At 41.4% G+C, this 11,143-nt stretch overlaps 5 protein-coding genes across 6 annotated transcripts; 2 read left to right on the top strand and 3 right to left on the bottom strand.

Moving 5' to 3' along the window:
* The first annotated feature begins 74 nt into the window (after positions 1-74).
* Positions 75-1,993, top strand: LOC116933910. Its single transcript, XM_032941581.2, has 4 exons — positions 75-389; positions 467-1,343; positions 1,412-1,625; positions 1,755-1,993. Exons 1-4 carry the CDS (start codon positions 243-245, stop codon positions 1,972-1,974), a joined length of 1,458 nt encoding a protein of 485 aa, XP_032797472.2. The 5' UTR covers positions 75-242; the 3' UTR covers positions 1,975-1,993.
* A 621-nt stretch (positions 1,994-2,614) lies between these two features.
* LOC116926800 (ataxin-3) lies at positions 2,615-4,199 on the bottom strand. Its single transcript, XM_045177255.1, has 4 exons — positions 4,038-4,199; positions 3,771-3,935; positions 3,572-3,708; positions 2,615-3,508 (listed from the first exon to the last, which is right to left on the bottom strand). The coding sequence occupies exons 1-4, from the start codon at positions 4,059-4,061 to the stop codon at positions 2,833-2,835; spliced, it is 1,002 nt and encodes a 333-aa protein (XP_045033190.1). The 5' UTR covers positions 4,062-4,199; the 3' UTR covers positions 2,615-2,832.
* A 161-nt stretch (positions 4,200-4,360) lies between these two features.
* Positions 4,361-5,659, top strand: LOC116927174 (TIP41-like protein). Its single transcript, XM_032934186.2, has 4 exons — positions 4,361-4,884; positions 4,963-5,185; positions 5,253-5,411; positions 5,478-5,659. Exons 1-4 carry the CDS (start codon positions 4,568-4,570, stop codon positions 5,562-5,564), a joined length of 786 nt encoding a protein of 261 aa, XP_032790077.1. The 5' UTR covers positions 4,361-4,567; the 3' UTR covers positions 5,565-5,659.
* Positions 5,602-9,171, bottom strand: LOC116927038 (dynein axonemal heavy chain 10). 2 transcript variants are annotated; one of them, XM_032933983.2, is made up of 9 exons: positions 9,032-9,171; positions 8,883-8,962; positions 8,726-8,816; positions 8,489-8,668; positions 8,070-8,429; positions 7,774-8,006; positions 7,396-7,714; positions 6,651-7,340; positions 5,602-6,582 (listed from the first exon to the last, which is right to left on the bottom strand). In XM_032933983.2, exons 1-9 carry the CDS (start codon positions 9,080-9,082, stop codon positions 5,641-5,643), a joined length of 2,946 nt encoding a protein of 981 aa, XP_032789874.2. In that variant the 5' UTR covers positions 9,083-9,171; the 3' UTR covers positions 5,602-5,640. The 2 variants fall into 2 exon arrangements, with proteins under 2 accessions (XP_032789874.2, XP_032789872.2); XM_032933981.2 differs by having other exon boundaries at positions 8,883-9,082.
* Positions 9,170-10,828, bottom strand: LOC116927134 (protein SGT1 homolog). The gene is made up of 5 exons (XM_032934123.2): positions 10,548-10,828; positions 10,425-10,473; positions 10,124-10,355; positions 9,888-10,066; positions 9,170-9,827 (listed from the first exon to the last, which is right to left on the bottom strand). The coding sequence occupies exons 1-5, from the start codon at positions 10,580-10,582 to the stop codon at positions 9,324-9,326; spliced, it is 999 nt and encodes a 332-aa protein (XP_032790014.2). The 5' UTR covers positions 10,583-10,828; the 3' UTR covers positions 9,170-9,323.
* Positions 10,829-11,143: the final 315 nt, after the last annotated feature.

Here is an 11,143-nt window from a genome sequence, read left to right as displayed (position 1 = left end):
TTTGTAATCTTCTTATCACAAGGGAAATGAGATATTGCGTACGTAAACGGAGATAACTAGCATTTTCGTTTTATTTGGCAGTCAATCTTCCCCAGTGCCATAGCCGTCCTTACCTCTCAAACTATAAGATCAGCTCAAAAATGATCCGATTGTTATGTCTTGCCGCGTGATTTATGGCAATTTAGGTCGCCTTTGAAACAATAGATCGGGATTGGTGAATTCGTGTTTGAAGTGGCGCAAAAATGAATGGAAATTTCGCGCCAACTGCCGCCAACTTGAGAGCTCGATTTCCAATTGTTTTTTGGATTTTGTTGTTATTGGTCATCGGCAGTATTATTTATTTCATCTACTTCATACAACAATCCGGCGACTTCAGCAATCAACAGCAGGTAAATCCAGTATTAAATGTAAATAGATTTTTCACGGGTAGTACATTGGACCTGATATTCGGTTTCATCGATTTCAGATAGAGTTAAAATCTACGCCAACTTTAGACGAAAGGATCAACATTTTAGTCGAAGAAAAACAGATTCTAGAAGTGAAAGTAAAAGCGTGCGAAGAAGAGAAGAAAAAATTTAGTTTGACGTTAGGCGAGAAAATAAAATTGCTCAAGGACGTCGTAGAAAACAGTGAAGAACAATTAATCCAACGTCTTGAAAAAGACGTTCAAACCCTCCAAGCGAACGCAACTATCCATCAAGAGTTTTTCAATTACTTTTCAAATGTTTCACGTCAATTGGCCTATCCCGGAGTGGAGTTCTACACGCGTTACAACGTGGCTCGTTTGGGATTGCGGCCTTTAGCTGGAATCGAACCGCTCAAACCGGAATTCGGTCCAGTCATCAACGACGTGCTCTCGTACCAATATTCCCTCACCGTGCCTCCTTGCCGGGATGTGGCCGGTGTCAATCGCACTGTGTTCGTAGCCATCATTTCAGCTACGGACAATTTCGAGAAACGAAATACAACGAGGCCGTTGTGGCCAACACTTTTGAAAGCCCAACAGGACAAAGGTGTGATGGGCATCGCCGGATTCGCGTTCATTTTGGGCAAACCGGATCAAATAGAAACACAAAAACGGATCGAAGAGGAGAGTCAAATGTACGGCGATATCATTCAAATCGAAATGGTTGACACGTACAGAAATTTGACCCTCAAACTGGTCGGACTTTTCAATTGGTTGCACACCCGAAATTGTTCCAAAGTGGATTTTGTCGTCAAGGCGGACGACGATGTCTTCGTCAATGTTCGAAATTTAGCTCACTTTGTCCAATCTCAGCCTCGTCACGACACCAATCTGACCATCTTTGGAACTTCAGCTGGAAATCTGTGGCCGGCGCGAGGTATTTTCATTTGATTGAGAAAGGGCAAACATCTTTATTTATCTTTGGCGTTTGTTCATCAAAATCAGATGGCAAATGGGAATTGACTTACGAGGAGTGGCCATGGCATAGTTTTCCACGTTATTTCAACGGACCGGCCGTATTATTCCCTGGCAACACGATCGTTCCCATGTTGGCCTCCTTCCAAACGACGCCCATGCTGCACATCGACGACCTCTATTTCAGTGGCATTTGCGTCGAAAGGGCTGGAATCAAAAACAGCTACTCTACCAACTCAACCAAGTATGTAGACTATATTATATATAGAGTAGTCTAAGCAAATATAGGCCTATGCACAGCATAGGTATAGACTGTTCTTTTGTTTCGTTGCGTTTCGTTCATTCGTTTTGTTTTTTTCTAATTAAATTCTAGTGTTTTCGAATATGCGCCTCCTGAGTCCCTGGATGCGTGCGATTTGCGACGGTTCATTTCGTGGCGGACTTGGTCCAGCAGCAATAAGAACAACTCGTACGTGGCAACCGAAGACTTTTACAACAACAGAACCCAATGCATCGTTATTGGGGCCAATAACGAAACCATTTTGACAATCGATTACACTGAACCCGTTCATTTTTATTTCCTCAGTGAATAAGAATACAAAGTTAAGATTTTTGCGTCATAAGGTGATTTCTCCAAGGGTAGGTATGTTTCCTTATTCCCATCCCATGTCACATCCAATACTATATGAGCGCGGCTAAGCTTCCTTATCAGCTACATGTTATCAGGATCCAGCTAAAGTCGAGGAGAAAATTGACTTTTGACGCATCCGAACACTGCATCTTTGAACGATTTATAACGCATATCCATTACCAGTTTTGACAAGTTTAAGGCAACACCTTCAGAGAGCCCAATCATCAAAGGTTTGGTATGTTGTACGTCCATGCACCATAGCATAAGTTATACAAATGTTAACGTGGTATAGCTCAGTGATAAAGCACTCGGCTACAGATTGAGATGTCCCCGTTTTAAATCCGAATGCTCCCTTCTCATCGATATCCAATCATTTAATTAAGATCGTTCGTCAGTTAGTGGTAGATTGTTGATACAATTAGATTGATGGGGAAAATACCAGAGCACAATCAGTGATGCATGGGGTTTTATCGTGTTCCAGATGGCAGTTTAAATTACTTTTACATCAGTTTTACAAACAAACCTTTAATAAAGCCAACATCATTATCGACGAGAGGACATCAAGATTAGAGCTGATGTACTCGTAAACATCACGCAAATGATTTCATATAGTCGCTTTTGCGATCTGTATTCATCAACAAATTGTTAGTTGTAAGATTGTTAGCTTAGGACTTCATGAAGAAGATCGAAGCAGCATATAACACAGGTCGTATCGACAACACGTTATTCCGTTTCATACGAAGGAATTTTTTCCTTTTTTTTTTGAATATTATAACAGAGAAAACATAGTTACATGAAAGACAAATAAAAGAAGATGAAATCAAGGGTTATTTGGCGATGCCGTCGGTTGTTCTAATCGGAGAAGCCGTCTTTGTCGAATAAACTCAATCGAGTCTGTAATGGCTGATGATGTTGAGGCTTCTGCAGCTGACGATGTGGAAGCTTCTGCAGCTGACGATGTGGAAGCTTCTGCAGCTGTCAATGAACAAGACTCTTCTTGATCACCTCCCAAACTTAAACTTATGGCGCGTCTCAGATCGTCATCAACGGCGGCGTTGAAATTTACTTGTGGTGCCCTGGCTACCGGCTGCGGCTCGATGATTGGCTGGCTGCTTTGCAAACTTTGCAGTATGGCTTTGTTTAGGGCTTCTTGGTCGTCTCCTTCTTCCATTTCTTTCCAGCTCATGGCCAGCGCAGCTTTTAATTGTTCATCATCCTCTTCTGGCTCTTGCTTCTTGGTTGGAGCTTTCCGGAAATGGCGGGGAGAGAGAGGAGCCAAAGCAAGAACCTTGTCCGCCTCACAACTAGGCAGATCTCCCACAACTATGAAGATTGAGTACTTGTCGGTCTGCAGCTGGGCTAAAAAGAGAGACAGGTATGTGTCTGACAGGAGCTCAGGGCCTGAGAGGATGGAGTTCAGATTGAACCATTGTCTGCCCAGCTTACGAATTGAGAACCAATGGTCTCTATAGTGACAAATGAAGGCATTTTCATTCCTGAAATAAAGCAGAGTACCACAAATAAGCAATCTGTTTTATATCATACAGCTTGACTCTTACATGGGACACTGTCTAGCCACAGCTGCACGAGGATCAGAAGAATTATATGGGATTAGTTCCAGCCCCCAGACTGATAAAGCCTCAGAGATAACTTGAACAGAAAAGTAGCCACTATCATCCACATTTGATGATGGTTCCTGACAACAACAAAAGTTACAATTCAATATATCCTGCTTACAATTAAATAAGTATAATCTACTTGAAGAAACCGATTGTACTCATCACTGGAAACTCCAGCTTCAGCCATTCGAGCCCTTTCCTCCTCATCAAAACGGTGTCCTATAGTTGCAAGATCCACAGCTGTGAAGTAAGGCCCCTGTAAAAGCGCATTTAGGCAATGTTGTGCGCACAACGATCCTTGTTGCTGTAGTTTCACATGGACATAAGAAAATATCGTAGTTCATTTAAAAAAAACGATGTAACATTAAAGGCCACATTTTTGGGATTAATTGATGAAAGCCAATACCTTTTCGTGGAATATTACATCCATTTCAAAATTGAAATAACCAAAACAAATATCTTTCTTCCGGCTGTCAAACTTATTATCTTAATAGCAATTCAGTTCAGTTCCTCAGAATGTTAGGATTTCACAACAAAGCGTTGCCTTTCTGATTTTTAGTCTAGTATTCGGCAGGCCGTTGCCAAAATTTTATTTATTTTTATTGTATATTGCGATATATGAATTATGAACCTCGATTGAAATTTCTGCTGAATAATTAAAGAAATTACTGCTTTTACTTTGTGTTTTAAACTTAACTTTAAACTAAATATTTCGGTTTTTCGATCCCCACCGAAATCATCGTCTGCTCATGCGAGATTTTATTCAACACCGCACATTGTTCTTTCCAAAACGACTCTTTTTGTCGGTTTCAGATTAAGCAAAAAAGACAAAAGTATTATTCAACAGTACAAAAAACATTGTTTTCCCCACTGACCAAGGAAACAGTTGTCCCCTTATTTTCGCTATTGTAGACTATAAACTTGGTAATCGTAGGCATGAGCAGGAACGTCGTTTCCACTCCTGCTGCGACGGAAGAATGCTTTGATTTTCCGCCATGGAATTTAAAAACAGTTAAAAACCACATTCTTCCCTCCAAATCACCTAGCAGCACACCATGCAGCATTCACCATGAAGCCTTCCATAAACTTTCTATCCCTCACCTGCCTGACATGGTGTTTCCTGATAATGTTTTAAGGATCCAACTGTCTAATGGTGCTGGAATAGAATTTAATACGTTGGATGCACTGAAGCTTGTGAATGATAAAGAAGATTCAGTTAAGGTAGCTGTCGCAGAGGCTTGGATCGAGTCCAGGTAATGGTTATCTTTAAAATCAGCTTGTTTTATAAGTGCTTTGCCTATTGTCTCATTGATTTGATCAACTTTCTTCAGGGCAGACATGAACATTTCTCACAAAGTCAGCCACCCATTTGACTGGACGTTCACCACAGATTATCGAGGAACTGTGCTTGGCAATATGATGGTGACTGCAACCGATTCAAGAATTGACATGGAAAAATTAAAACAAAAAGAAAAGATTCTCTTTTTCGACGAGATCCATTTGTACGAAGACGAACTTGCCGATCACGGTTGCGCTTCTTTCTCCGTCAAAGTGGTATGAAAGTTATTTATATTTAACTCACCATGGAACCAAAATCAAGCTCTTTTGCATTTTCATGCAGAGAGTTATGCCGAGTGGTTTCTTTGTTTTATTGCGTTTCTATCTGCGCGTCGATGACGTGCTCATCCGCATCAACGACACCCGACTCTATTACGAAAAAGACAACCAGTATATGTTACGGGAATACACTTCCAAAGAGAGCAAGACAAAGGACCTCAAGGTTTGAACTGTTAGCCAATACAGCTCGTTTTCCATTTTTAAATAACCAACATGAAATCACCTACAGGTCCCTCGAGTCTTCTGGGGTGACCCCAATGAAATATCCCATCATTTGTCCCTTGTTCATTCAATCCACGAAAAACTGGAGTTTTAGAAGAAAACAGAAAAAATTTACGAGTTTACTCGTTTGCTTTGCTCCACACACACGTTCCGTCGTATATTCGCTCTCATTACATTGCATCTGTTTCATTTGCATTTTTCGCATTAAATTGAACTGCTTTCAATTTAGTCTGAATTCGACGTAGTTGCACGGTCTTTAATTTTGTCCTAGCCTCATCTGACGCTATGATGTTGTAATGACTCAATCGGTGCCAGCTCTCCTGCACTTCGGTCATTAGAATTTCAATGTCGATATCCGTACTACCATCTGTCTGTAAGTGTCTAATCTTAACGAGTCCATCAACTTTTTCCAGTTTGTCTCTTGTGCCAGCCATCCAGGTGGCCCCCAGTTGACGAATCCACTCTCTGATGTGTTCCAGTGCCGACATTTTCAACTGTTTCATCTGCAACGTGATACAGGAAGCGACGACTTGAGCTTCCATGGCGCCTACTCGATCACTCCAGTAGTTGCGATAATGCTGCATCTGTTCGTCGTATTGCGATAACGTGGGGGACGTACGTCTCAGTTTCTCGCACGCAGCAACCTTGTTAACGCTCCACAATTCCGAACAATCCTTCCATCGATCGATGATGCCACGTAGTTTGCCTACGAGATGTTTGCAATGCTCCTGATCCCGTTGGACGGTGATTTTGAGCAGAGGTTCGCGGCTAAGTCGATCATGAAGAGAACGCTGGTCCACCGGTAAAGCGATGCAAGATCCTTCTTGCCAGTCGGGCACGATTGAGCTGCATTCGATCCAGTGATGGGCAATGCTAAATATGTCCCGCTCGATAGACTCCAAGTCCGGCTCGACTGTCACTTTACTATCTCGAAGAGACAGTTGAACAAGAAATTGGGCTGGCCCGTTCTCCAATAAGTTGGACAGCGCATCAAACAGTTGGGTTTGAACGGCTTTCAAAATGGCCTCGTAAATCTTTTCGCGCCAATAGTCGTAATAGTTTTGCAATTCTGGAGCTGATCCGGTTTGTGAATTGCATACAATACTTTCCACCTGAAATATTTAATTATGTACATTTTTTCATTACAGTTTTTGTGTGGTTTTAATTATTATTTTTTAACCTGGAGAAGAATAGGTGGCAAGTCTGAGACGACTCGCCGTACGTTTTGGAAGAATTCATCGCCCGACTGACTTAGCTTTTTAAAGAATTGCGAAGCCGATGGTGGACCAGTGCAAATTATTGGACTGAGATCGTTTTGAGTATCGACAAGTAATCGGAAATCGTTAATCTGGGCGATTCGTCTGTCCAGCAAGGTGGAAATGAGAGCCACGTCTTCTGCCATGCCTTGAAACCTCTCGACGCTCTCCATCAGCTCTTGGATGTAACTAGCCAGACAAAGAGATGGCCAAGTGATGTGAGTCGTCCCTAGATTCAGTCCGTCTTCCACCGATGAGTAGCAGCTGTTGAGAACGACAAACTCGAAAGGCGTCAGTTTTTCAACGACCGAGACCAAACGTTCGAGAATGGCAACGACAGCCCGATTGTGATGGATCAAATCAGGTTTCTGCATCAGTAAAATGTGGCACACGTGCGGCACCTGAAACCGCGTCTGCAGAAATAATCGAGTTTCGTCCCAGATGGTCATTAAAGTGTCTTGAAGTGTCGTCACATATCCTTTGGCCGTCTTTTTTAGGATCGGCCGTGTCATCGCCTTGTTGGCCCGTTTCTGCACAGTCGTGAACCACTTGTTGTGAAGTTTATCTTCCGTCGACTTCAGGTATTTGGCCAGTTCAACGTATTGCTCTTTGATCTGTCAATCGGTCAATTATGAAATTTGCATAATTGAAAATGCAGGTAAAAAATACTTTAGTTGATGCTGCTGTTTTGTCCCAGTCGGTTGGATGAGGGAAAATGGTGAGCAAGGAGAGTTTCACTCGATGGTAGAGTAACCGACGTTCAAACAGTCGCTGAGCCATGTCGACATTCTCGCCGACTTCCTTCTCGTTCAAATAGTCCGTCATGTCGAACCCTCGACGGATAAGACGAAGCTCCGTCGACAATCGATTGAGCTGCTCTCGTTGATTTTGTTCTAGAAATTCATCCAGTCCACCCGAATGGGTTCCAGCTAGTGACTGCGATTTGTCGATGATTTTCTTTAATAATTTCAGACCCTCGAACGAAGTGCTGAAAAGTCCAAATATGTTTTCAATGGCCTCATAACTAATGAATTCAAATCATTTTACTGAGCATCGAGGACGTTCTTTATGGTGGCTTTGATTTCTGTTTCTGTACGTTTCTGAGCATCGTGGTGATTATGAACACATTTCTGAAACTCTTCTTGATTATCAACTAAGAAAAGTTTGATATCAAGTTTAACTATTCTCTGTTCCAAATCGTCTCGGATAAGGGCAGCTAGTCGTTGACGGGCAAAGTAATCGTCAATCTGTTCCGTCATTTCTCGCAGAGCCTTTGTCTCCTAATCAAAAGCTAAAATGGTAACCAAATTTAATTGTAAAATTGTTCTTATTCATTAAGCAACCTTGATGAGAGACTGGACTGTTTGGATGCTTTCCAGGACTGTTCGGGTAGCCAAGAACATGGCGGAAAACTCTGGGCCGGTCAATTTACCCACCACTTCTAGTTTGGATTCAGCCCATTGAGTTTCCCAGACTTTGAGCGCGTTGACAACCAGATCCGCTTCCGGTTTCAGTAGATTTGTCGGCTGTAAGACGCGCAACATCCATCGCGCTAAAACTTGAGTGTTGCTGGCAACCAATTCCACGAACTTTGAATGTATTCCAGACTTTGAACTGGGCTGCAGTATCACGGCTTTTAAAGAACTGGCCAGCGATTTGACGTAAAAATCGATTTCTTTCATCGTGTTCTTCTCGGTAAACACCTTTGAAAGAATTCCGTTTTAATTATTTATGTAATTTTCAAAGTAAATAGAACGATCACCTGGATAGGATCTCTGACTAGCCGGAAGAGTTTCAGTGTGTAGTGAACTTGGCGTAGGGTTGAGTCTGTCTCTATCGTCGCTTCTCCCCAATTCTGCACCATCCATTGCTGCTGACGACTTAACTCAATCATTTGCTTTTGCCAAAAAACGTACTCGTCTCTCAATGACGGAAAACTAGTCTGCAATTAATAGTAATTAAGAAAGTAAGTAACTCGTACGGACAATGACGTTAATACCGGGAAGGTTTTGTTGATTTTATTGGATAACGGATTCTCGAGTTTAGTAAGATCCTGACCACCCCCCAACATCAGAAATTGATCCAACAATCTGCGACGTAAGTAATATTTGGCTTTTATTAAGATAATTAGCAAATTTGATGTTCTTATCTAATACTGTTCAAAGTCGGACAAAGTGTCGAGCCACTCCTGGTTGTTTTCATTACGGGCCAAATGTTCCATCATCGGAAGATAAACCTTAATGAAGATTAACATAATGCAAAGTAGAGAGTGTGCCAAGAAATTTGCAAGAAAGGGAGACTTTACCTTTTTCAGCAATAAAGCCAGCCCATTGATATCAAGTTTCGATACTTCCATGGTGAAAAATGTTCGTTTGATAATTCGTTTGAATTACTGCAATTGTCACCATAGCAACCTGAAATCGATTGGCTTTCAAAACAACCGTATGATGCAAAACGATTTATTTTGAAACAATGGGTGAAACTTGAAATTTGTGATGGTTGAAACAAACGCAGAGACAAAATTCACCAGGCAAAATATTTAAACATGGCATTTTTGTTTAAAATACGATAAAATTGTTGGCGATCTTGGCCAGAGTTTACTCGTCCCATTTTTTGAATTCAACACCGTCAGGCGGTTTGACTGTGACCTTATCTTTAGACACCTCATTCCAATTAGTGCTGAGTACAGTTCCTCCCGACTCTTGAAAAGACTTGTTCATTGCACGACGAATTTCATCCGATCCCTCACCGTAGATTTTTTGAAAGAGCTGATTAAGTGCAGCTTCACCTTCGGGTTTCTCTTCTGCCTCTTCTTTTTTTATTTCGGACTCTATCTTGTCCCAGTTTTTCTTTTTGGCAGATGACGAAGGGTAGACAGGTGGCTGCGTAGATAATTCAGGGATTGCTACAGGAATCTGCTTTACATTAACCGGCGCTTGACCCTCGAGCGAGCTCCATCGAATACCGTCGCATTTCTTCATTTTGATTTCGACTTTAGTTTTCATCACCGTATGTGAGCTTTGCTCGGGCACGATTGGGAACGATAGGTTCAAATTGAGCTCGTAATCCGTTCCATCTGGTAGTTTAGCTTTCATCATCATCTAATAAAGAAAAACATCACAATTACCATTCTTATGACAGCAAAAAGGTGGAAAACTCACTGTTGATGGGGAAAATTGTACACTGACAGAATCTGGGCTGAGATTTTTTGCAAGAACTGTAACACAGACATGACTTTCTGTCTGATACCAATCATGCTTGATGGTAACAGGAGTTTTCTTACTTCTAAGAAGCTTTTCTTCTGTCCATGTTAGCCATTGACGAATACCGGCATCATTACCTATAGTAGGAATTCTGTTTTATAACATGTCAAAAAAAGGTGAATGGAAATTTTTACCCCCATGAGTTGAGCTTGCTTCGAAGGCTTCTAGTGCTTCTTCATACTGTTGCAGATGGAAACAAGCTATTCCCTTTCTAAGATAGGCTTTGGGATCTGATGGATTTAGATCGATGGCCTTCTGAGCATCAGCTTTGGATTCTGTGTAGCGCTCAAGTTTCTGAAGAGCGTGGGCACGGTTCATGTAGTACTCGGATTTGCTATCATCAATCTGGATAGCTTTGGTATACAGCTACAATTTCAAAAAAAGATGTAGAAGTCTTTGTTAACGGGATGCTATTGAAAGTCTGTAGCAAATTACCTCGGCTGCTTCGGCGTAATCTTCCGAAACAAAAGCTGAATTAGCCTGACTGAAGAGGGAATTGGGAGGGGGATAGACGTTAGTATTTCAAATAGATAAATTTCACAATAACTTTCCTCTTACCGAATTAATTCCGATGGAGATTCAGCAGCTTCCATTTGAACTGTTGCCTTATAAAGAGAGCTCGACGATTTAACAAGACGATAGCAAATAAAGAGCTAGACCAAAATGAAAACACGTAAGAAAACTTCTAGAATTTCAAGAATATTTATTCGTCGATGTCGTTGCGTCGTCTGCAAGTAAAGAACAGCTAAACAACATTTTCAAAATTAAAACGTTCACATTTGAATTTCTAAAATCTACTTAAGTTAAAAGCAGATAAGCAGTTACTGTCGAAATGTCATAAAGACAAATAGTTTGAAAACTTGACCGGATACGTAGTAGCCTATTGTGACATTTTTTTTATGGCGTATCGGATTCTTCCAAATTTTGCATCTAATCTCATAGTCCTAGTCTATGATCTCCCGTCGGCCGATCTTTACACCGTGACATTAAGTTGTTATCTAGTTTCAGTACCGTCTACCTTGAAACAAAGCCCGCTATTAACTTGTTTGCCATTTCCTTGTGAGCAAACAAAAGCTAATTTTTTTAGGTCTTTCGAATTTCGACAGGTCCAACGGTCCGCTTACGAAGCTTTACTGGCTGCAGCCTGGAGAAAA

This window comes from Daphnia magna, linkage group LG7, assembly GCF_020631705.1.
Source record: "Daphnia magna isolate NIES linkage group LG7, ASM2063170v1.1, whole genome shotgun sequence".
NCBI lineage: Eukaryota > Metazoa > Arthropoda > Branchiopoda > Diplostraca > Daphniidae > Daphnia > Daphnia magna.
This window is presented reverse-complemented; position numbering and strand designations above follow the sequence as displayed.